This window comes from Myotis brandtii, unplaced genomic scaffold (assembly GCF_000412655.1).
Source record: "Myotis brandtii unplaced genomic scaffold, ASM41265v1 scaffold634, whole genome shotgun sequence".
In the NCBI taxonomy this organism is placed as follows: Eukaryota; Metazoa; Chordata; class Mammalia; order Chiroptera; family Vespertilionidae; genus Myotis; species Myotis brandtii.
The window spans coordinates 978,892-1,003,947 of record NW_005370427.1 but is presented as its reverse complement, the minus strand read 5'-3'; the positions used below and the strand labels follow the sequence as shown (position 1 = coordinate 1,003,947).

The 25,056-nt window shown below is 45.7% G+C and overlaps 1 protein-coding gene and 2 pseudogenes across 1 annotated transcript in view; all 3 read right to left on the bottom strand.

Annotated features, from left to right (window-relative positions):
• Nucleotides 1-304: 304 nt before the first annotated feature.
• On the bottom strand, nt 305-792 carry LOC102259453 (annotated as a pseudogene).
• Nucleotides 793-18,875: 18,083 nt separating this feature from the next.
• On the bottom strand, nt 18,876-20,727 carry LOC106723748 (annotated as a pseudogene).
• Nucleotides 19,901-25,056, bottom strand: part of LOC102241807 (tumor necrosis factor receptor superfamily member 19L-like) — a 37,627-nt gene continuing 32,471 nt past the window's right edge. The window contains exon 2 of the mRNA XM_014528437.1: nt 19,901-20,964. Coding sequence (XP_014383923.1) covers nt 20,423-20,964 — 542 coding nt within the window. The 3' untranslated portion in view covers nt 19,901-20,422. The remainder of the gene's footprint in view (nt 20,965-25,056) is intronic.

Sequence of the window (25,056 nt, the reverse complement as noted above, 5' to 3'; positions counted from 1 at the left end):
CAGAGAGGCCAGAGAAGTGCCCACAGCTGCCTGGTTGGGCGTCTCTCCAGCCTAGATCCTCTGTCCTGCCTCCTGCAAGCCTGACCCCAGGCAGAACAGTCCTCCCCTCAGGACTACTTTGGTCTCAGTGCTTGGTCTTGGGTTTCATCAGCCTGGGTTTCCTCCCTGGTGTGGCTGATCTGAGTTTCACAGAAAAGCCTGGCTGATGCTGGCTGTGCTGAGCCTCATTGAAGAGTTTTTCATGCAGCAAGGAAGAGCCCGCTGGGACCCTCCTCCTCCTCCCCTTCCTCCTCCCAGCCCATGGTCACTTCTCCTCCAGCTGCTCCAGCAGTGGGTTGCCTTCTGAGTCGGGGGTCTTAACACTGTCAGTCCTGATGATGCAGGTGGGGCGATGCCGGCTGAGCATCAGGATGAGCTGTTGCCACTCCTGCTTCAGCTCCTCCATCTGGGTTTCGGCTCCGCATTCATGAGCTCCAGCCACTCAGATTCCCCTGCAGACACTCCGTCCGCTCCTTCTTCTTGTTTCGGCATCAGGCTGCCCCACTTTGTTCTTTTCCCGGCGCCTTTTCTCTGCTACTCTCCCTCGTCTAGCTCACTTTTCACAGGTTGAGGCCTCTTGCCCAGTTTCACTTCCAGGAAGTGCAAGGGGGTGATCATAGCCCCAATGTTGCGGATGTCAGCATATTTCAGTTCCTCTGCAGTCAGGAACGAGCTGGGGAGTCCAGTCAGGGGGCCGAGCCCTGGCAGAGAGCCAGCAGTCACGGAAGGGCCCAGGATTGGCCCAGGCATCATAGCAAGAGGAGTGGCTGTCCAGGCGGGCGGAAGCCGCAGGGGGAGATGGCATCCTAGGGGCCGGGGCCAGCTGCAGGCGCTGTGCCCACTCAGCACCGCTGCCACAGGGCCGGGAGCCGTCGTGGCCACTGAGCCTCCCTCTCTCAGGCTAGGGCAGGCGGCCTGGGCCTCCCTCTTTGAGGTGATCATCACGGGGGTTCCCTGATAGATCACCCAGCAGAGGGAGGCCCCGCCCACCCAGCCGGAGTTCCGAGATCCATTCCTGCGCAGAGGGTGACCTGGGCCTCCCTCTTTGGGGCGACCATGGGGTGATGGCAGGCCCCCGGACCAATCGCATCGCTCCCGCCTTGGCTGGCCTGGCGCCAGTGTGTGTCATAACATGGCAGTCCAGAAGGTCATCTAAACGGTCGTCCGGAAAGTCCTTCTGCTGGTCGGTCATTCGTCGATTTGCATATTACACTTTTATTATTATAGATGGTTCACTGCTCCAGCTTGCTCACGGGGAGCTAGAAACTTCAGTGCTTAGACAATACAGTGCTGACGTGTTCCGGGACCTGCCTGTAAACGTGCAGCCTGTGACTGTCACAGGGCACGGAGGGGCGCTGAGTTACCAGTGGCCATGAACACAGCAAAGTGGGAGCTCAGATGCACAGACCTGCCTCCTGCGGTCTGGGCAGCTCTGAGCTGGTGGCAGAAAACCCACCACTAATTCCGTTTAAAATGTTAGCAAAAGTGGAGAGAAAGTAAGGTAGGCGGCCGCCTTGGAACTCCACATTCTCACTCCAGAAGAATACATCTGTATCTAGTGGAATATTTCAGGCAGTTAGGCCCCAAACTGATTCTTGACCTGGGATGAATAAGCGGAGTTGTAAAACCCTCAACCAGCTCCTTTCTGGTTTCCCTTCAAAAGATAGCGGGAGGGAGGGCCATTAACTTGGCAAGACCACAGGGTAAACTGAGACAGACACAATACCCAATAATGGGAAACACTGAAAAGCTACACCGTTGGTTATTACAGTATTTTTGTGAGAAATCACTCTACTGCTCTAAAATATTTACCTTTTGTGTAAGTCTTTGTAAAGACTAAGAAAATTTTCCTAAGAATGGATTGACTGATTTTTCAAAATTATTATCTACTAGAGGCCCAGTGCACGAAATTGTGCACCTGTGGGGTCCAGCTGGCCCACCCTGATCAGGGCCAATTTGGCCTGGCTGGCTGTCGGGAGGGGACATGGGAGGTTGGCAGGCTGGTCCCTCCCCTGATTGAGAAGGGGGGCGACTGGGGGAGAGGCCGGCCAGGGGGAGGGACCGTGGGTGGTTGGCAGGCCGGCCCTGCCCCCAGTAAGGGTGGAGGGGACAGATTGGGGGTGGGTCAGCCGGGGGAAGGCCCCGCCCCCTGGTGGAACTCCTGGTCGAGGGGACAATTTACATATTTGCCTTTTATTATATAGGATGTGGCCTCCAGACAAAGAGTACTGAGGTGATGCTTAAAGTGCCGGCCATGTTTGTCCTCCAGGATGGTCATCGACAGCCTCTCCAGTTTCAAGGCTGTGGAACTCGGGGCAGGCCAGCTTGGCTGAGTGCTTGCCCCATGGGGACACCAGCAAATGTTTAAATGGTGAGCTGTGATATTTTGAAAAAATTTAGGACTTGAACATTTTATATGCCTGCAGTTTACCAATGTGGACACAGTTTCTTTATTTGTAACCATCTTGAGTTATGTGACCATGTCATAGATATTAACCATGAGAAATCACTTAGGTGTTGACAGATGACAGGATCCATTATATTCACTAATGTTTGAAATTTTAACCATCAGTCTGTTGATACATATATAGTTGTTCATATAAAACTAACATATATCCATACATTCCATTAAGTTATTTTTACTTAACTTTTAAAGTATATTGCTTTTAAATTTCTCTTTAACAACATTGCATGTCATCTACTGTCTAGAAATTTGGCTATAAGAAGCCAACTTGAAGTTTCTAGCAAATATTATGAGCTTTACTTAAATGGATATTTTAGCTTTACAAATACAGATTTTGCAAATTGGCTAGTACCTATACATTGTAATTGAGCTGATTGTTACCTTCCGCCCATGAGAGGGCAGAGACATCACACTCTCCGAGAGTCATCCAGGCCTAGAGAGGCTGCAGGACGGATGTTACCCACCTGTTAGACCTGCAGCCTCCTGAAATGGCCTCAGTAAGCTGATGATCTAACAACTGAAGCCATTTCCCTTGGGGCCCTCACTGTGCTTGGTGATGAAGTGCTCAGGCCAGATGGTAGAAAGATGACCCGAACTCTAGCACCTCTGTTTCTCTGTGGACATTCTAGGCTCCAATTTGTGGGGTGGCAACCATGTTTGGTTTAACCTTTAAGGGTGTTTTTAAATTGCTTGTTTTTTTCTCAATGACTTTGAACTTCACAGCCTCTTCATTGTATTCTTATGCTGGAGACAGTTCTAAAAACTTTAACTGGTTTTACTAAAATGAAACCACAGGAAAAATCTTTGTTACTTCTGTCATCAGGTTATCCTATATTTTCAATGTGATATTTATTGGGAAAAGTCTTAAGAAGGGGGAGGAGAGAGAACATAAAGGACATTTCCAAGGTAGAGTGGGTTAGCAGTTCTCCAAGACCTGGCCATTTCTCTTCCTTCATTCCCTCATTTATCCAACAAATTCCTGCTGAACAGCCAGGTGTAGCAGTGACAAACAATGAGAACTTACCGATAGGAGAGCCTCAGAAGTCCTTAGCCACGCAGGAGGTGAGCTGCTGTGGAAACACACACAGCATGTGCTACAGCCTCATCCAGGTTCACATACATGCTTCACTACAAGTAGCATAGTTACTCCCAAAGCTGACAGGAGTGGGGAATGTTTATGGGTGAATGAAGACAAAATAAGATGATTGGGATTATCTTCATGGAAAGGTAGAATTTAATTTGAGGCTTTTTTTCTTAGGTATGTTTGTAAGGAAAGAGTGAAGACAGGGAGTATATACAATGGAGTCACTTTAACCAAGATGCTAAAATTAACAGGAGGAAGGTGGAGGCATGAGGAGAGACCATTCTTGTTCTAACTGACCTGGAAACAAACTTTTTTGAACTTTCCAGTCCTATGTCAATGCCTGGACATACCTGGACCTCCAGGTAGCCCTCTAACTACCCCCTGAAGGGCTCACCTTTCCAGGCCACCTGATCCCCTGAAGGACTCACATTCACATCCACCCCACATCCATTATTCAGACCACGGGGACTGACCAGGGGTCCTGGCACCCATCACCCTGCCTCCTGACATCTGACTGATCACCATCCTGGACCAACCCGAGGGCTATGCACACAGGACTGACAGTTCTCAACAAAGTGCTTTTTGCTGTAAGAAATTTTCACTACTTTTTCATCTTTGGAACACTTCTGGGTTTTTGCCTCGCTGTGTTTCCAGGTTGCAAGACCCTCAAATAAATCTCCATTATTTATTTCTAGCACAGCCTCCAGATTCTTCCTGCGCTCATTCAGCATATGGTTTTGGCATTGAGAAATTAGAGTGTACTGGTATAAGGAGAGCTAACTCACAAGGAGAAAATTTCAAGGGCTATATAAGGAACAATAAATAATTCATTTTGGCCAAATCTCAGATTGTTTGGAAAACATTTTATAAATGGAATATTCCATGTTTGCTTACTTTCTGCAAGATGGCCTTGACCTCAGATGTCTAGAGAGACCATGAAAAGCTGTAAGATTCCCTAGGACTCGCTGTCTTCCTTGGTTCAAAACTACCCCAAACCCTGCCCTTCCTCCCATGTCTCCAAGTGTCTGGCTTTTCATCAAGGTTCTTCCTTCTGTATTTACCTTGTTTCAACATTGGCACCGCCCAGAACCCAAGTCCAGGAGACAGCGCCACCTGGTAAGCTCCATTTTGCTCGCTCTTGGCCACCAACATCCACCTAGAACTGTGTTACCCAGTTCCTCTGTGATCTGCCCATTTGGAAAAGAGAAACTCACCAATGAAAGCTTGTGGGGGTAAATTTGAGAGGCAAATAAAAAATGACTGTATAGCTCTGATTGGAGCCAGATTGGACTAGAGTCAAACTGTATTCACCATGACAGCCCAATGGCAAAACCCAGGTGTGGGAGATTTGCAAGGAAATTCTGAGCTAGTGATGGCCATAAGATTTGAAAAACTGGTGAAAGAAGAGATAGCAATGCCCTGCATTCAGCAGGTTTTAATAAATGGATGAATGGGCGGTAGGAGATCCCAGGCTAAGCGACTTTTGGGAGCTTTCTGTGTCAGCTGTCTCCCCAAGGGTCTGCCATGTCCCGTCTCAGGCAGGGCCCGTCCACGGGAGGCTCCAGTGACGCTGTGTTGCTTCACTGCCCCGGGGCCCTTTGCTCTCTGCTCTGATTCACACAGAGAAAGAATGTTCTACATTGAGGTTGCACATAATGAGCACATGGAAGGGCAGGACATGAAGTCTGCGTCTATATCTCAGAACTGTTTTGTTCTCAGCGTCGACGGCTAATGTTGGATATGGCAGACTTAGGGGGAGTCCGTCTCTGCGTGGGCAGGAGGGGAGGTATGACTAGTAACCAAATCAGCTGGCAAGCGCTCCCAGCGATACTCTTCCAAATGAAACTCTCCCGGCTTCGGCTTCGGGAAGCTCTCGCTCAAAACTGGCCCTTCCTTTCAGGGCCCCCGTGTCTCTCTTTGTCTCCTCAATGGCCTTCATAGTATTTGTTTCAGGCCCTTGATGCTAAAATTTCTTTCTCCACAACCAGTGGAGTGAAAACTAAGTCCTTTGTTTTTTCTTTATTGTTTCTCTTTGAGAGATTGTTCTTTTTCTCTTTCAGCACCTATAAGAAAAACGGTGACATTTTGATTCTGCTTAGGAAGTTATAATGGCAGGCACCCAATGTCTGTATTTGGTTGCTTTAGGCTAAGCCAGGGGTGGGCAACCTTTTTGTGAGTGCGTGCCAAAACCAACAAAATCTCTGACTCAAAATTCTTCTGCGTGCCAACCCTAATTTTTTGGGAACATGTTACGCCTACTTGATATCTCTTAAGGTGTACGTATGTGAAGAACCTTGAAGAAATAATAAAATTCATTCGAGCGTCAAAAACACAGTATATGATGATGAAAAATACATTTATTTTTTAATGTATACATGTACACTGATAGTCCAACAGAAAACTTTATGACTCCGTTTGATATTATCAGTGGGACTTTTGCTGCTGCATCACTGATGACAGAGATTTTACATCAGGTTTATATTTTGTGACCTTCAGAGATATGCACAAGCTACTACTTTCATCCTTCAGGCTACTCCTATTACGAAACTTAACAAAATTCATCACTGAGAACAAAGATTCACAAGTGTATGTGGATGAAACCAAAACACTGGTCGGATCTAGGAAGGCAGGGAGAGTTAAGGCAGAGGCACAGAAATTGCTCTTCCCCTCTCTCGTCAATCCATGTCTATGGTCTTTAAGATAACTTGTTATGTAAAATTATTTATTTATCTAAGATGCACCTATACTGAATTTATCTGAAAAATAAAAAGGCGATATTAAGAAAAATATTGTAAATGGAAGATTATAAGAGCGGGTTTCGCGTGCCAGCAAGTTACTGGTGTGCCATGTTTGGCACGCGTGCCAGGGGTTGCCCACCCCTGGGCTAAGCTTTACAATTTACATTTTCTAAACAGAAGAAAAGTGCCAATCAAGATGATTAGTTTATTATTTCTGAAGGAAAGTTCTCCAAAGGGTGTTGGTAACTGCAAAAATGCTCACTGCGAGTTTGTTAAAAATAAATGCTGTATCATTGTACCTTTATCGGCTTTGAAGCCATTTCTGTTGGTTTCCTAGAGAGAGAGAGATTTGTTGTTCCACTTATTCATGCATTCATTGCTTGCCCTGACCAGAGATCGAACCCACAATCTTGGCATACTGCTACTCACCAAGGCCTCAAAGGAAACTTTTAAAGAGGACTTTTGCTGACAAAATAATTGTTTATTTGTGTTAATACTTGAGCCATCACTGAGTGTTTATGTGGGAAGCCAGCATTGGGGGATAAGGATGAACAAGAAGAGGGGTGGGTAGTCAATTCTGTAATGTTTGATGCAGTTCTCAGGGGCTTTCTCAACACAACCAGGTACATCCTGACAAAGGAACAAAGCTTAAGACTGGATTTTCATCTCCAAAGAGAGAAAACATACCAGACACAGACCCATGGGTCCGAAGCATGGAGCACAATGGCCCACATCTGACAGAATACGTAGGGATGACCTCACAGTTTCATTTTCTCCAATCATATTGCGCGACAATGTATGGAGTTCCTGATTTGTTTTAAAAAAATTTTTATTGATTTTAGAGAGGAAGGAATAAGAGAGAAAGATAGAAACATCAATGATGAGAGAGAATCATTGATTGGCTACCTCCTACATGTCCCACACTAGGGATTGAGCCCACAACCCAAGCATGTGCCCTGACCAGGAATCGAACCTTGACCTCCTGGTTCATAGGTCAACACTCAACCACTGAGCCATGCCACCTGGGCTGGAGCTCCTGATTTTTGAAATCAGTACCCTGACTTCACAAATATGCTCATCACTGCTCCCTCCCTCCCAGGCCAGCACATTGACGTAACTAAAGTAGTGACATGTCAAGCAACAACATAGCTCAGATAATTATATTAGTTCACTATAAATTATTATGATGTGATTAAGACATTGGTTTTAATGATAAATACTAAGACATGTTTACTAGATGATTTTGGGGGGATAAGAACAGAAGCTTGGACTTACATTGGAGCTATTATTTTACTATTTAAAAATTGTAGGTATAGGAAAAATGGCCCAGTCACACTACTCAGTGTTCACGTATGGGTATGGCTAACTCATTTCCAATAACACAAAGCAGTTTGTAATGAAGCCAGGAGAAAATAATAGGCTTGTGGATGAGAATTGAAATCAGTTTCTTTTCTCTGCATCTCAGAATTAATTTAAACTAATTTTATTTTTTTATTTTTTGTTAATCCTCACCAGAGGATATTTTTTTCCCATTGATTTTTAGACAGAGTGGTGGATTGGGAGAGAGACAGACAGAGAGAGAGAAACATCAATGTGAGAAAGACACATTGATTGGTTGCCTCCTGCACACGCCCCAGCCTGCCACTGAGGTACGTGCCCTTGACCAGCCTCAAACCTGGGAGCCTTCAGTCCGCAGGCCAACACTCTATCCACTGAGCCAAACTGGCTAGAGCTAAACTCATTTTAAAGTTTTGCTGACATTCACTGACCTACCATTAGTAGAATTCAATCTTTTTACCTGCTTTTAAAGAATTCTACTCATCAAGAAAAATATAGATGAGGTTGAATTTACTAGTATATTATCTTAATTATGAATCATGCCTTCCATTTTCAAAATTAGGTCCCATGGACTCATTCTATGAAGATCATATGAAACATTGCTTAAAGGTTTTCTTGACTAAGCTTGCCTTTCCAAAGACATTTCTCAAGAGCCAGCTCAGTAATTTGAAAGCCATCTGTTCTGTAGACTAAAATAATACAGCGAAAGCAAGGAACTGAGAAAAATGCCTCTATTCTCCCAATGGGGAAGAGAAAAATGAGAAGATGTATGGAATTCCTGGAGATGTGAAGAACACTTCCTTGTGACAGAGACTCTAATTGGAGAAGCACTTTTAACACATGTGTATACAATCACATCCATTAATCAACATATCATTTCTCAGGTTGAGTTTATATGAGTAACTTGTACTTCCTTTGACCTAATATGTTTATTTTAACAATGTCAAGAAATACCGGCTTGAAGAGACACAATGGAAAAAAAATACACTTTGATCATATGGGTCAAATCATTTTGAAAACCATGTGTAAGGTAAAAAAGTGCTTTTAATAATTGTTTAATTACTTTCTGATCATTAAGAAAAAATGATCTTTTAGAATGAAATAGACCTGAAAAAATGAAAACCTATTAAAAAATAATGATCATATGCTATGAAAAGAATGGGTGGTGTTTCAAGAATGAAGAGAGTCCAAAGGACTGTCAGAGAGAAGAGAATTATTAGAGGCTTCAAGCACTTTCCCTAACCCTAACTTCGCCTGTGTGATGAATTATTAGTCAGTACTAAAGCCAAGAAAATCATGCAAAAGAATGCTAAAGTAATTTAAGTATTTCAGTTTCGTAAGACAATGCTTCTCTGAATAATCAGAGAAAGAATATTCTAAATGTATGTGTGAAACTAATGACAGTATCCTATGTGAATACAGAAAATGCATTCATTAACTCAGTAAGCAACCAATTAAATGAGATATCATGTCCCAGATGCTACTGTAGGCCCCTGAGTGCAATCACGAGCTAGCTTCACCTGGTTGGAGTCTATACTCCAGTGGAGGGGTGGCGACTGATCATAGACACACAAGTACATCAATATAATAACTTCCAAACCAATAGGAACAAGAATAGAGTAGATAGAGATGAGGTGTTACTGGATGGAATGGTGAGAGTGGCTGTTTTGTAGAGGCTGGCCAGGAAAGATCTCTGAGCACACTTCTAAAAATATTTAAATAATAAAATAATAAAACCCTGGTGTCTAGACATTAGGTGTGAAGAAGATTTGGGGTGAACCTGAGTTGTGGCTGTGGGCACCGCCATCTTTGAGGGCGTGGCAGTCAATTAGCATATTCCCTCTTTATTAGATAGGATAAGAGAGAGAGAGAGAGAGAGAGAAAGAGAGAAGAGAATAGCAAAACCCATGTTCATCAGGCTGCCTTTGAAGTTCTCAAAATTCATCCTTCTGACCATCATTTCCACCATTATTTTTCAAAGATTCCTGTCAGTTTCCCAGTCTTAATAATGTGTGTAAAATAATGTCCTACATGACATTATGCTCTACCCCATTACAGAGCCATGAAATATATTAATCCTTTGAGATACTTTTATTATCAACTAGGGGCCCAGTGTACAAATTCGTGCATCGTGAAAGGAACTGTGGGCCACGAGGCTGCAGTGGGCACAGGGGTGGGTCTAGGTCCATCCTCAAAACCCCTGCCCGGCCTGTCCAACCATGACCCTTCTGTGCATGTTCCCCGCATCTTTGATGGTGTTAAAGTATTTGTTTACATAGTATCCTATATAATAAAGAGGTAATATGCAAATTAACCCTCATGCCCTTACAAGATGGCTGCCTACAACCAGGCCAGCAGGGGGGTTAGTGAGGGACAACCAAACGACTGAACAAGCAGGCTGCATGGGGCAACCAGGCCAGTGGGAGAGCCATGAGGGGTGACCAGGCTGGCAGGGGGGCAGTTGGGGGTGACTGGGCCAGTAGAGGGGGGCAGCTAGGGGCAATCAGGCTGGCACACAGAGGCAGTGAGGGGCAATCAGGCTGTCGGGGGGGGCAGTTAGGGGCGACCAGGCAGGCAGGCAGGTGAGCGATTTTGAGCCCACAGTCCAAGATTGTGAGAGAGATGTCTGACTGCCGGTTTAGGCCCGATCCTGGATCGGGCCTAAACTGGCAGTTGGACATTCCCCAAGGGGTCCCAGATTGGAGAGGGGGCAGGCTGGGCTGACGGGATGCGCCCCCCACCCGTACATGAATTTTGTGCACCGGGCCTCCAGTGTTAAATAGAACAGTGTTTAATAGACATAAAATAGAAGAAAATAGTCACATTTGTAAAAATTATTCTCACAGGATTAAATGCAGCTTTGCAATATAAAAGCCTCTATGTAGAATTCAGTGATGAAATACTTTATCTTTAAACTAGTATTTATAGTTCACATCACACAGGGATCCCATACTCAAAGTGACATTGTTTGCAGGCTGGGGAACCTTGCCTAAAACATCTTTCCCAAACACAGATAAAGCAAACATGCCTGGCTCAGCACATTGCCAAGAAGCAGACACACACAGCTTTCAGTTTTTAATAAAAGTGCATGAGAAAAGGTAGAATTCCAGTCTTGTATGTGTCCAAAACGGGACATTTGTTTATCAGTGAAATGTTCACATTTTAAACACTAGCTCTCTCTGAATACCAAGACTTATAATACAAAAGGAATTGCATACCTCTTTACTGTAAGGAAAAGCAAAATCACAGAAAATGGTTTATTCTAACTTAATTAAGATTTCATGTTAATATTGGTATAAGTCATTATTTTTCCAGGACAATTCATGAATTAAATTAAATTTAAATTTTCCAAGAGAGTAGTGTCAATAGTACTTGAAATTATTTTGATTGAAATGTATCTTCTTTGACTATATTTTAGGTAAAATATTTCTGTTAAAAATTTGAGAATTTATTTTCTATGTTACATTAAGTAAAAGACTTTATGGTAGAAAGAATACTCATTATGACCTAACAATTGCTTGCCTTTGTTTGGGCTGAATTATGAAAAATGTTTGAACCTTTCTTCCATTGTAGGAAATTAAAAAGGATTTGTACAATGAAAAGCCAGTAAATCGTGATGGAATGAGTTTCTGTAAAATACGGAGATAAAGTTCTAGCAGGAATGCTCTGAGGTAAAGTCAACATTTCTCTCCCCTCCACTGGGAAGGTATTTGAAAACAAAAATGATCACAACTCCGTTTTCAGCTTCATGAGGAGAGGATATGACCCCCAGGCTTTGTGTGAGAGGAAGGGCTGCCCACAGAGCTGGAATCAGGCCGACACTGTGCCGGAGGAAATAGAGCAGCGAAGCCATAGGGAGCGATCACAGGCTGGGAGGCGCCTGGAGCAGGCATCTCAGAACGTCCTGGCACAGAAAAGCACGATGCGGATGAAGTTCTCACCACCAGGCACAGCAGCTGTGCTTGTGTCTCTAACGTCGGGGTGAAAGCTGGGGTGAGCTGAGCTGGCACACGATCCTCCCCAGAACACAATATGATTTTGAGATGATGAGGGTGTGAGACTAGAATAAAATCTCCCTGACAAACTGTGTGGGTGTGCGCAAGGTAACGCCAGTCTCTTAGAAGAAAAAGAGAAAAAGAAGACCTTTGTGTTAAGAAACCAGTTGGTCTGAAATTCCCCCTTGGCCCTTCCTCCAACTCTCTTGCTAAGAGGTGGTTCGGGAAAACCTTAATTACTCACAACTAAGGAAATAAAATGATCTAGAACAATATCGATACAAAACCAAAAAGAGGGTTATAAGCAGCGCACGAGAAACAGCAACAGAATGCTGCCCTCGGGCAGAGGAAGCGAAGAGCAGGGGTGCTGCCGTGATGAGGACGTGGAAAGCCGTCACCACACAGTCCCCCCTTGAAAGAAGCCCATGAGAAAGAAATGCAAGCTCAGAACAGAGACGTTAGCGTTCCAGGAAATGGCATGTGAACTGGCAGAACTTCAAAAAAAAAATAAAAGTAAGTCAAAGAAATGAAGAAAGTAGAAGCGGCATTTAGGAGAACAGACATGCAGAAACCCCAGTAAGGAATGCAGAGGAGAGAATAAGACAATTGAAAAAATAAAATGAACAATGGGATATATTAACAATATGGAGAATAAAGTAGCTAAAAAGGTATGCAAAATACATTTACTAGATGCATAATTGTAATCCCCAAAAAGGAAGTAAATGTACAGACCAACATATTCAATATAATTTTGTGAAAATCTGGAAATAATTCATGCCTTTTAAGTAGATATTTAAATGGCACACTAAACACCAGAGGGGACTTAAAATGATTGGCACAAACATCTTCTAGTAACATTACAAGTCTTCAAGTATCTATATATATAAAACCCTAATATGCAAATAGACTGAACAGCGGAACAACTGAATAACCAGTCGCTATGACGTGCGCTGACCACCAGGGGGTGCGCACAGAACATGGTGGGTGTCAGCAGCAGGCAGCAGAGCGCAGAACATGGCGGGCATTGGCCATGGCAGGATGGTGGAGCAGGTGAGCAGTGGCACCGGACCAAGGTAGGGCACCGGTCGCTGTCGTCCGGATGAGCCTCTGGTGGTTACTGAAAACTTTTTGCTCCCGTGCACCACAGTCCCACCTGGTGTTTGCACCTGCTGCCAGTGCCAGAGACGCCACTCGCACCTGCTACTGGCACCCAGCGCCGGCACTCATTGGTCAGGACTGTCAGCAGGTGCAAGTGGTGGCTGCCAGCCCCAATCACCCCTCAGGGCTTCTCCACATCCCCCTGCTCCTGAGGGGCGATTGGGGCAGCAACCACTGCTTACACCTGCTGCTGGCACCAGCCCCAGTCACTCCATGCCATCAGCAGGTGCGAGCAGGGCTAGTGCTGTCAGCGTGTGTGAGCAGCGGCTGCTGAGCAGCGCATGTGAGCAGTGAGCTGTGGGAGCAGGGCTGCCAGCAGACAAGGGACCAGGGGCCATGGTGGGAGGGGTTGGGCGGGGCGTGGAGGATGGGCCAAGACCTGCCACTTTGCCCAACACAGCCTCGCAGCCCACAGTTCCTTTCAAGATGCACAAATTTGTGCACTGGGCCCCTAGTATAAAAATAATACACTTTAGGCACATAGGCAAAAATACCAACTCATATAATAGTTAAAAATGTCAGGTTGCCCTCATATTTCTAATAAAACTTTTGGTGAAACAAAGATAAAGACAATAGAAAATATTATTGTCTAAAATCCTGTGTAGAGAAAAGTAAGAAGATGGGGAGGAAGAGGAGACAGGTTACCTTGAATATTGCTCTTAGTGGGGGAAATAATAGCATGGCCTATAAAGATAAAGGATTTAGAGAAGTGTATAAAGGGCAACGTTTTCATTACCAAGGTAACCCTAAAATGAAAAGGCAAACCATTCAAAATATCAGAAGAGAGAAATACAGAAAACACATCACATAGTAGAGGCTTCCAATTAGAAAAATAAATAAATAATATGAAGGAAATAAGAAAAAAATAACTGTGATACCAATAATTTTAAATGGTTTAAATTCAAATAAAGAGTTTTTGACTGGATCACAAAAAAAAAACTTTTTGCTATACACAATAGATAAATCTAAAAGAAAATGAGTTTAAAAGTTGGACTTAAAATTATAGCAGACAAATTCAATAGCAAAGGAAGAGGAGAAAGAGAAGGAGGAGGAGGAGAAGAAAAGTGGAGAGAAAAATAGCGAGCAGCCAGAAGAAAAAGCAATAAAGGGAAAAGAATAGGTGTTATAATATCAGTAAAAATTTAGGCTCTAATTAAGCAGAGTTCAAATTTTATCTGGACAGGAATAGCCAGTATATTGTGAAAGAAACTCAAGAATTTTTCTTTTCCTAGCTTTGGTTTTCTTCCCCTTGTTTCTTTCTTCTCCTTCTCCTTCTCCTTCTCCTTCTCCTTCTCCTTCTCCTTCTCCTTCTCCTTCTCCTTCTCCTTCTCCTTCTCCTTCTCCTTCTCCTTCTCCTTCTCCTTCTCCTTCTCCTTCTCCTTCTCCTTCTCCTTCTCCTTCTCCTTCTCCTTCTCCTTCTCCTTCTCCTTCTCCTTCTCCTTCTCCTTCTCCTTCTCCTTCTCCTTCTCCTTCTCCTTCTCCTTCTCCTTCTCCTTCTCCTTCTCCTTCTCCTTCTCCTTCTCCTTCTCCTTCTCCTTCTCCTTCTCCTTCTCCTTCTCCTTCTCCTTCTCCTTCTCCTTCTCCTTCTCCTTCTCCTTCTCCTTCTCCTTCTCCTTCTCCTTCTCCTTCTCCTTCTCCTTCTCCTTCTCCTTCTCCTTCTCCTTCTCCTTCTCCTTCTCCTTCTCCTTCTCCTTCTCCTTCTCCTTCTCCTTCTCCTTCTCCTTCTCCTCCTCCTCCTCCTCCTCCTTCTCCTTCTTCTTCTTCTTTTTAAGAGTATAGTAGATTTTACTTTTTAAAAGCCATGTAATGAAATATTATTGGCAAATACGTATTTGGCTGTGATATATAAAATGGATTCCAACAGTAAGCGACTAGAGTTGGGGAGACCGAAGGCAATTCAAGATTTCAGCAAGAGTGTAGGTTACACCAGCCTTATCCAGTGATGCATCAGTGGAAACAGGAAGTGGCTTGGAATTGCTTAATTTCTTACCTTGACAATCCCGATTGTCTGTAGGCAGTCGTGTGTGTGTGTGTGTGTGTGTGTGTGTGTGTGTGAGAGAGAGAGAGAGAGAGAGAGAGAAACCTCAACATCAGGCACTGCTCTGGGGATTAATGTTTGTTATATAGCATCGGTTAACTATTGCATCAGTCTCAGAGCTTGGTAAATTTTTTAGCTTAAGAAACATGCTTTTTTGTGTGTGTGTTCTTCAAAACCTCACTCTGTATTAGTACTGAGAGAGGAAACTGCACATATGGAAATAGCTAAAAGAATGAAAATCAATTTAATTTTCTTTGTGCTTGGTTCCTGAAGACTTCACTATGATAATGTAGATCTAAAAACATTGATATGTACCTTGTTGAAGTGTCATTTGGCATTTTTTAAAATTCTCACTTGAGGATATGTTTATTGATTTTTAGAGAGAGAGAGAGAGAGAGAGAGAGTTTCCTTTTTTTTTTCAGAGAGAATTAAAAATCCAAAGATTATGGGAATTTTAAACTGCTTATGAAAATGTTTTGTTTCACCAGTTGCCTTCTTTGATCTTTTTTTTTTCCTGGTCTTTTGCTTATTGCTTTATTCTTATTTAACAGTAGAAGTTGTTTTTTAATATAGAAAAAATTTAGAACAAAAACGTTATAACAAATTAAGAAATAATAAGCATTAAAAATAATTAGAATATTAAAGATACCAAATACAAAAGCTAGAAATGAGATAAAAAACTGAGAAGTCTAGATGATAATGATTTATACTATTCTAATACCACAAAGAAATATAAGCAAAAGCCAGTATAATTCTTTAAACAAGTAGAATTATAAAATATTAATTCTAAAGAATAATAATGAAACTGGTAAGTCAATTAAATTATAAACTACTGAAGATGTAGACCTAGGAGAGCAACAGAAAGTAAGAATGAAAGCTAATTTAATTTTTAAGAATCAAATGGTCTCCAAAGTGAAGAGTTAGAGAGGCTCAGCTATCAGGAGCTAAAACAGGTGGAGGCTGCCCAGAGTCAATGCTGAAACTCCTTGCATGTGCAGCTGGTGGAGCTTGCAAGCAGCTGGCAGGTGAGGGTTGAATTCCTGGCCTGAGCATGTGAACAAGTGTTCTTCAGAGGTTCATAGACAACGGCGAAGAAATTGCTTCAGAGTAAGTGATCAAGGCTCAATCCTCATCACTCAGAGAAAATAAATAGGTAAATTGTAATAGATCCAAATCCTTTCAGAGTCTAATCTCTTATTTCCTTTATATTAAGTCACTACCAGACAAAAATGTTGAGGATGTGGGGGACCAGAAGTGTTTATTAGGCTTGTAGATCGTACCATTCTTCCTTCCTGACCCCCAGTTCTTCCGGAGGTAATGCACTAACTTCCCAATGTTTCCCGCTGACCAGTGTGTCCTGACTAGCAGTGGCCCCAGGACAAGTGCTCAGCAGCCCACAGATGGCCCCCTGGTCACAAACACCGTGTTACTACCTTGTGGGGTGTTTTCATAAGGCATTTGGGCGGGTCTATGATCTAAAACATCTGCTGATGGATTGACTTGTGGCAGTTGTCCAAGCTCTACTTAGAAACACACTAAAAATGATTATCTTTTTCTCAGAACATGTAAATCACAGCCTGAAGTTCAGAGCAGCTATGAAAATGTCTGTGATTGCTCTTCTTTTGTAACAGGTTACCCAGATCTACCCTCTGACCACAGCTACCACGAATGCAAGCAACAGAGCAACTTCGTTTGTCATCAATTCAGCACCAAGCACAATTCCTAGCACATAGTAGGTGCTTCAATATCTGAGGCATTTATCAATAAACAATTAGAAAACGTCATATTTAAAATCTTAGCATCTGTTTTTGATGCTGACTGGAAGCCAATAAATAACAAATTGCCTGATTATTTCGCTAGTGTTTTTATACTTTAAAAAAAAGCACAATTACATTTTCTTTTAAAACATAAGCTTTGTATTATTCCTACCCTCCCCCCCAAAAAAACAAAAAACCTGTTACATTGAAGATGTTACTTAATGCTTCAATCCAATTTTCTTCAATTAACGAGGGTGCAGGGCGGGGAGAAAGAAGCTGGCACCAAATGTGTGTTTGCCATTTCTATTGTAATACAAGCTGCTGATTCGGGAAGGAAAATTCAGTGTCCTTATACTTAGAACTGGAATAAGTAACAGCTCTAATAGCGCGCAGGCTGGTGACCAACCTGGGAAACATATGAAGTAGCGAGCGGTGCTCCCCTTGGCCTGTGCACAGTGAGCCTTGTCTGCTGCGTGGCTGTGTTCCTTTGTTTAAATGCAGGCTTATCACACTGCGTGTTTGTCAGAGTTCTGAGGTCTTAATAACTGCACCTGGTTGGCAGGGTATGTTTGAGCATTAAGAAGAATAGGCGGGGGGTTGTTAGTGTTGAGGACAGTGAGTATAACGTGAGGACAGAATCCATGTTCAAAATCCCCAAACTTACCAGCTCTCGGGGAAAAGGGAGACTCCAGGAACGAGGTGTGAGGCAAGAAACTAGCTCGTGAATTGCTGAGCGAGTCTGTACATTATTGATCACAGCACAGCAGATGCTTCACCACGCCCCAGGCTGGACCCCCCCCCCCCCCCCCCCCCCCCCGCCTCCTTATCCTTCTTACTCTCTGTATCTGACAATATTGTCAAAACGTCTCACAACTGTCCACTTTGCTCCTTTTCTTTAAGGTTCCTGTTCCTCACGTGTTTGAATATTTCCTAATGAAAGTGCTGTCGCTCTCACACCCGAGGCTACTGCAGCTGTGTTCGTAGGGGATTGTGTTACACCCTCCACACTCTTTTCTGTCTCCACCTTCCGACGCACATTATTTCCTGATAAGTGGAAATATGTTTTGGGTTTTTCTGTTTGGGGTTTTTATGTTGTTTTTTTTGCTGAAAAACAAGTTCCACGGGACCCTTTAAAAAGGAGTTTGGATACTCGCATGATTTCCATCCTCAGGCCCGCTGCTGCCGAGTCAAGGAACACGGGACAGGGCGACTCCCGTGCTTATGACCCTGTTACCACACCCCTGCCGACGGAAACCGCAAGCCTCGTGTGTGCGTAAGTTATGTTTTGAAAATGTGTTATGAAAGAACATATTTCCTTTTTTTTGAGAACATTTAAGTTCTACTCTCTTCATGAATTTCCATTATACAACAGCGTTACCCACCACAGCCACACGTCGTGCATCGGTGGGTCTGCGTGACCTCAGAGCGGAGAGGCCTCTGACACCCTGGTCTCCGAGGCACCTGCCCCGCCTCCCGCCGTCTCTCTGACTCGTCCGTATCCACACCCCTTTCCCTGCGGGCAGAAGGGCCCACAGTGCAGGCTGGGCTGCTCCGTGTCTTCACCCACAACCCCTCTGCACCCTGAGATTTGCGCCCCACTTCACTAGAACACTCCCAATGCCCAAAGTGCTATTCATTACCCAGTTTCCTCTGTACCAGAGTATTTGTTGAAAATTCATAGGCCCTGTCTGGGTAGCTCAGTTGGTTACAGCGTCGACCCAATACGCCAAGGTTGCGGGTTTGATCTCTGGTCTGGGCACATACAGGAAGCAACCAATGAGTGCATAAATGAGTGGAACCAAGTCAATGTTTCTCTCTCTCCTTCTCTTTCTATAAAATCAATTTTAAAAAGAAAATTCATGATGTGCCAGGTACTAAAGTGAGCATTTTTTTCTAGCCTGCACTGTTACTCCGTAAGGTAGAGTTTACTTAATTTTACAGGAGACAAAATCCAGCCCCGAGGAGACCGGACAATCCTCTGAGGCTGGGCGAAGGGCAGGGGCATCGGCCTGCTGCTCTCCCAGCCCGTTCTGCTGGCCACACCCACGGCTGACTCACAAAACGATGGCATTGGATCCACCCTTCTTCACGTATTCACTGTTTGCTGCTACAAAGAAAAACGTCCCTTTTTGCTCAGTAGTACAGTTTAGATGAGATAGAAACACAGGAGAGCTGCATGATTCTTGCCCTCCACTGACCAGTTTTCAAACCAAGTGCTAGTTCACGGCCATCCAAAGATGTCATTCTGACCAATACGCCAAGGACAGGACAACAGCACAGTTTCAATAAATAAGAAATGGGGCAACAGTGGGGCCCGTGCCTGCACAGCCCACATAAATAACCAGGTTGCTGAGCCAGGGTGGAGATGGGCGGGGCAGTTGCCTGCACTTCCCACACTGAGGGACAGACACACCAACACCACAGGGACACAGACCACCTAAGGCAGAGGTGCCTCTCTAGCCTGTCACACACCCTCCCCCAAAGCTCCTGATATCGTGGGGGTGGCTGGGCCCCACCCAGGTCAAGTCTGTCTTATCAATTTGAATAAATAAAAACAGCAGGTCGGAGGCAGGCACATGCATGAAGCCCCTTCTGGAGGCAGAGCCATGGATGGGCAGCCCCATGGGGGCCTTGAAGGCGGAGGCCCTGGAAGCAGCAAAAATGGGGCCAGATAAAGCTACTAGTGGGAGGGGTGGCCAGGAGGTAAGCTCGCACCCACGACACAGCCCAGAGCCCGCAGGGAGCTGGAGAGGCCCTGGGCACTGAGACTTCACAGTCAGAAAAAGGGGGACCCAGAGATGGCCAGGGACTTGCCAGGGATTAGAACCCAGGAATTCAGACTCCCTGCTCATGGCATTTTGTTGCCCCTCCCCTTCACAGGTCCTGCCGGGAGAGGAGGGGAGGCACATTTGCTCTGGGGCCCTGGACAGAGGCAGGAGGTGGCTAATTACCAAGGGTGGGGCCAGGGGTGCCAAGCAGAGGGCCCCTCCCACCATCACGGCCTGGCCTCCTGGTGGCACAGAGGATCTTACGGGTCCCAGGACCTGGCCAGGGCACAGGGTCAGGGGCATCCTGCAAGGAAGGAACTGGGTGGCAGGGACGGGTGGGCTTTCAACTTGCTCCTGTGTACTGCACCTGCCGCGGCCTCCTCGCTGGGGCAGACACTGCCACCTCTAGCCTTTACCGTTTTGTCTGCTGGGCCATTGCTTCTTGATCCTTGCAGGCCCAGCTGCAGCTCGACCTCCTCCAGGAAGCCTTCGGAACCTCCCAGGACAGGGCTGCAGTGCCCTCAGATGACCAGGTTGCTCTCATTTAGCCAGACCACATAGCGGTTTTCCTCGGCCTTCTTCTCTGCTGGGGGCTTTGGCCACTTAGTATGGCTTCCACTACTTCCCAGTAGTGCCCGCTGCTCAGTGGGGTGGCCAGCTTGTGGGGAGTCAGTGAAATCACCCACTGAGGGACCAACCTCCGTGATGGTCTTCACCTCAGAGGCCCATGAATTTGTCCGCTGCTCAGGAATTCGGGCCACCCGGAACCTGCCCACAGACAAGATAGTGATCTCGCCCTGGCGTCCGGCCTTGGCCCCGGTCTTGGGCGCCCTGGCTGGGTTGGGCAGAAATCTGGGAGTGGGAGTGGTAGCGGCCGCAGCTTCAGGGGACAGCAGCACCTCGGGCCACTTCTGGTTACAACGGGAGCAGCAGAGGCCAGAGAGCGAGGCCAGGCCCTGCACAGTGTGGAGGTGGTGGTAGTGTGGGCAGATGTACGGCATGCTGGGTCTGGGCGGCAGCCTGGGCACAGGCCGGTGGCTGGTTTATACCAGCTGTTTGTTGTGATACTCCTTCAGCAGCTCCTCCAGGGCCGCTGCATTCTCCTTCTTCTCCATGATCAGGCGCAACAGGACCCCGATGGTGTCCTCGTTGGCGTCTTCAGCCCCATAGGCAGGGTTGTTCCCGCTGCCTCCACCTCCAGGGCCGGGCCCGACTTCCTTGTTGGCAGTGCAGTGGTAGCCCTTCCGCTTGAGCAGGTTACACACCAGGATGCCCAGCAGCCCCATGAGGCAGAAGATGGGCACGATGGCGATAACTGCGTGCGGGGCCGCTGTCTCCTCAGGGCCGCCTGCCCGCGTGCTGTTCCCAGGCAGCCGAGTCTCCCCGGTGCCTCTGGCCCCTGCTGCCACTGCCACACCACGTCGGGTCCGCCTTCTCCGCTCATAACAACCACGAGGACCCAGAGGTGTCCAAGAGCACAGCTGACAGGGAACACGGGGGACCTCTGAAGGGGCAAACCACCCAGGCTGGCAGTCTCCACATAGTGTGTCTTGAGTCACTGTGCCCGCCCGGGCCTCCAGCCTCCCTCAAATGAACTTCCTGCAAATGTAAGTTCCTCCTCGCTGCGCTGCATTAGGCTGTCAACTGTGAACAGTGACTAATAAAACACAATCGCCACGTGCAGAATAGCTGGACGCAGACCATTATCTCCATGTTTCTGGAAAAGTAGAGCCAGAAAGAATGATTTGGTTGGGGAGATTGGAGAGGCTGGAGTACTTCCAACTTCCTAAAACTATATTCCTTTACATTTTTAAAAATATATTTTTATGGATTTCAGAGAGGGAGAGAGAGAGAGAGAGAGAGAGAGAGAGAGAGAGAGAGAGAGAGAAACATCAATGATGAGAGAGAACCACTGAGCGGCTGCCTCCTGCACACCCCCACTGAGGACTGAGCTCGCAACCCAGGCCTGTGCCCTGACCGGGAATTGAACCGTGACCTCCTGGTCCATAAGTTGATGCTCAACCACTGAGCAATACCAGCCAGGTTCAGTTATATTTTAAACAACATTTAAAAGCAAAACAATAAGAGATGAGGATGCAAATTTAACTAGCCTACCTTATTTACAGTTACTATGGAAGAGCTATTAACTTGGGTCTTAGTTGGAAAGAAATCAAAGTCTAACCCTACATTTGGTTCAAAATAGGTTTAAACCGTATTCTGTGTGATGGCAATAACATATTTAAAGACCTAACATTGTTTTTTCGGCTTCACATTTGAAGTGCAACTTTGACCTTTTAGAATGTAAGTAAATTGTGGGCCTTTGGAGAGAAAGGCATCCGTGTTAACCAGAGGCTCTCAAAGAAGAGCCACATGAAATGCTATGTTGATACTGTGATAGGTCCATACTCATAAAGGTGCATGTGTGTGCATCTGTGCGCATGTGTGTACATGCATGTGTGCTGTTGCGTGTGCCAGTGTGTGCATGCGCACGGGTGCATGCACATGTGTGTGTGTGCACTTTGTGCTCACATGTGTGTGTATGCAGCTGTGTGTGTGCGTGTGTGAAGTATATGAAGTCACAGAGTGGCTCTGGTCACTGTGGCACACCAGCACAGAACAGGAAGTGCATAAATAGCCACCTGGCTTTCCATGACAGCCTCACACTGGGAATCCCAGTCCATGAACTGCTTTTTATCTCGTAGGTGGCAGAACTGCTCTGCAATAATGGCCTGTTGTTGTTGTTGACAAAGCAGCTGGTGCAAGCCGCACAGCCTCTGATGAGCGCTCCGTACCAGTGCTCAGGGTTGGCATACACCTCACTGCACCCATAGACTTGATGCAAACCCCCAAACTAGAAGTGCCACTGTTTACATTTCCTTTTAAAAACTCCTATTCTTGATGCTTGGTGTATGGGTTCAAAATTAGGTGCCCACAGTGTCTCTGTGGTGTGTGGATTGTTCTGAGATAAAGACAACTGAGACCCCGTGGACTCGAACTTCTGCCTGCCCCCTTAGCTACCTAGAAGAATTTGAATTGGGGCGTTGCCACGGGAAGGGTTACCACTTACTGCAACTCGTCACGACCCATCCACAGGGCAGGACAAACACCAGCTACTGAGCATCTGCCCGGCTGTCATCCTCCATGACCTTCCTCCTCTGAGGCTTCAGGAGCCTGACCTCATCCTCAGCTCAGAATGCCCTCTAGGCCTCGACTTCCCTTTCTGCCTCTGCCTCTCATGGAGGAGGGCTTCCCCTACAGGCATATGTAACTAACATTGGCTGTTCTATCTAGTTCGTCTGTCTCCTATGACTTAATTATCAGACGGGACGAAAGAACCTGCGGGAGAGGAGAGTTCTTCCCCCACGACGGGAACTAGTGGGGGCACCGAGGCTTCCTCCCTGAGGCCTTCGAGACTTCCTTTCCTTTGCAAACAGCCTCTTGGTGACTGATTGCTGCGTTGAGGCCTCTTCCATCGGCAAGTGTGTGAGAGGGAGTGCCAGACGTTGTCATGCTCAGTGTCCCCGGGAGCAGCGCGGCCACCATCCCATTGCCGGACGCGGGTGAGAGCAGCCTGCCTGCACTGTCTCCACAAACAGCTGCGGCTCCCGACGCTTCCGGTCCCTGAGCAGCTCTGAGTGTCACCTCTTCTGCCCAGGGTTCAGATAACCTCCACGACACAGGTTTTCCTGGCCAGGATCCCTGGGAGTCCACAGGACGGCTTCACTCACCGTTGTCTTGATTATATAACACAGGTTTTACGCATTTGATATTTTAAGTTTCTTTGAAAACAAAATGATTTGTGGTTTAAAATAAACATTCGCTGTTGGAATTATGCTTTTCCAAAGAGAGAGGCCACGTGGCGCTCTCTGACCTTGCCCCTCCCACAGCTGCTGAGCAAGGCTGCTACCTGCAGTCAGCCGCTCAAGTCCTTTCAGTGAGCGAGCAGGTCCGACCCACCGCCTCCTCGGCCACCGCCACACCCAGCGAGGAGAGTCTCCCAGCTTCCCCGAACCCTCTTTCCTCCGTTTACAGCACGAGCTTTCTGTTTCATCATCCGATTTGGGGACATTGATTTTCTGGGATTTTCGAATACTTCAGCAGCTACTTTTCTTTAAGGGAAGAGACATTAAATTCACCTCACCTTTCAGACGTGGTTGGAATCTTCCATTAGCTCAGAGGCTACTGACAGCTAGCATGTCAGACCCAAAGGCTAACACAGGCCAAATAATCAAGGTGTAAGTGTAAGTGGCCACAAACAGGTTTATTTCTATAGAGACATGCTGAATACAAAGGGTTGAAACAAATGAGTCATCGTTCACATAAAATAATAGAACATTTTAATAAAATAATAGAACATTTTAATAAAAATTAATATATTTTTTTGAACATTAACTTACCAGACACTGAATAACCGCACAAATTAATAAGTGTACCACAAATAAAACTATTTTTCTTGTTCTCCAAAACTGAAATATTTCCTGTTGCACACACCAAACAAGTCAGTTCAAGACTAATGACCTGGCCATCAGCTGCTAAAATATTCGCTGCTAGTATTAGTGGAGAGAAATGGTGCGCCTGCATGTAAGGCACATAAGGGGAATGAATGCAACATGATTATAGTAATCAGTCATTAGCGAACGTTGTAGTTCATTATTAGTAATTATGTGTAATAGGATATTGTAAAAATAAATTATAAAATTTTATTAAAACGTTTCTTACATACCATTATATTGGCTGGGCCACAAAAATATTCGTTGTGGGACACATGCGGCCCATGGGCCATGAGTTTGACATACTTGTAATAGAGAAAACTAAGTAAAAGGGAAGTAAGAAGACCAGCAGGGATTTCTATACTAAAAACAATTAGGACACACTGTATCCTTTACAAATACAATATAGTGTATGTGTAATTATATGTGTGTACGTTATGTGTGTATAGCATGTGCATAGTATGTGTGTGCATGTGTACAGTGTATGTATAATTATGTGTATGTATATTACATGTGTACATGTATATATAGTGTATGTATAAGTATATGTATGTATGTGTCTATGTTTGTAGTGTATGCATATTATATGTATGTGTATAGTATATGTGTCTGTATATTATATGTGTGTATGTTTATGCTGCATTTATATTATACTAGAGGCCCTGTGCACAAAATCTGTGCACTTGGTTGGGTCCCTCAGCCCAGCCTGCACCTTCTAGCAGTTCAGGAGCCCTTGGGGGATGTCAGACATCCTTAGCACTGCCATGGGGGCAAGAGAGGCTCCCGCCACTGCCGCTGCACTAGCCAGCCATGAGCCCAGCTTCTGGCTGAGCGGCGCTCCCCCTGTGGAAGCCCACTGACCACCAGGGGTCAGCTCCTGCGTTAAGCATCTGCCCCCTGGTGGTCAGTGTGCTTCATAGCGACCGTTCGTTCTGCTGTTCGGTTGTTTTGCATATTAGCCTTTTATTATATAGGACTAGAGTCCCGGTGCACAAAAATTTGTGCACTCGGGGGGGAGAGGGGGTCCCTCAGCCCATCCTGTGCCCTCTCGTAGTCTGGGACCCCTCAGGAGATAATGACTTGCTGGCTTAGGCCTGCTCCCGGGTGGCAGAGGGCAGGCCCAATCCCTAGGTGCAGCCCCTGGTCAGGCTCAGAGCAGGGCCGATTGGGGAGTTGGGGCGCCGCCC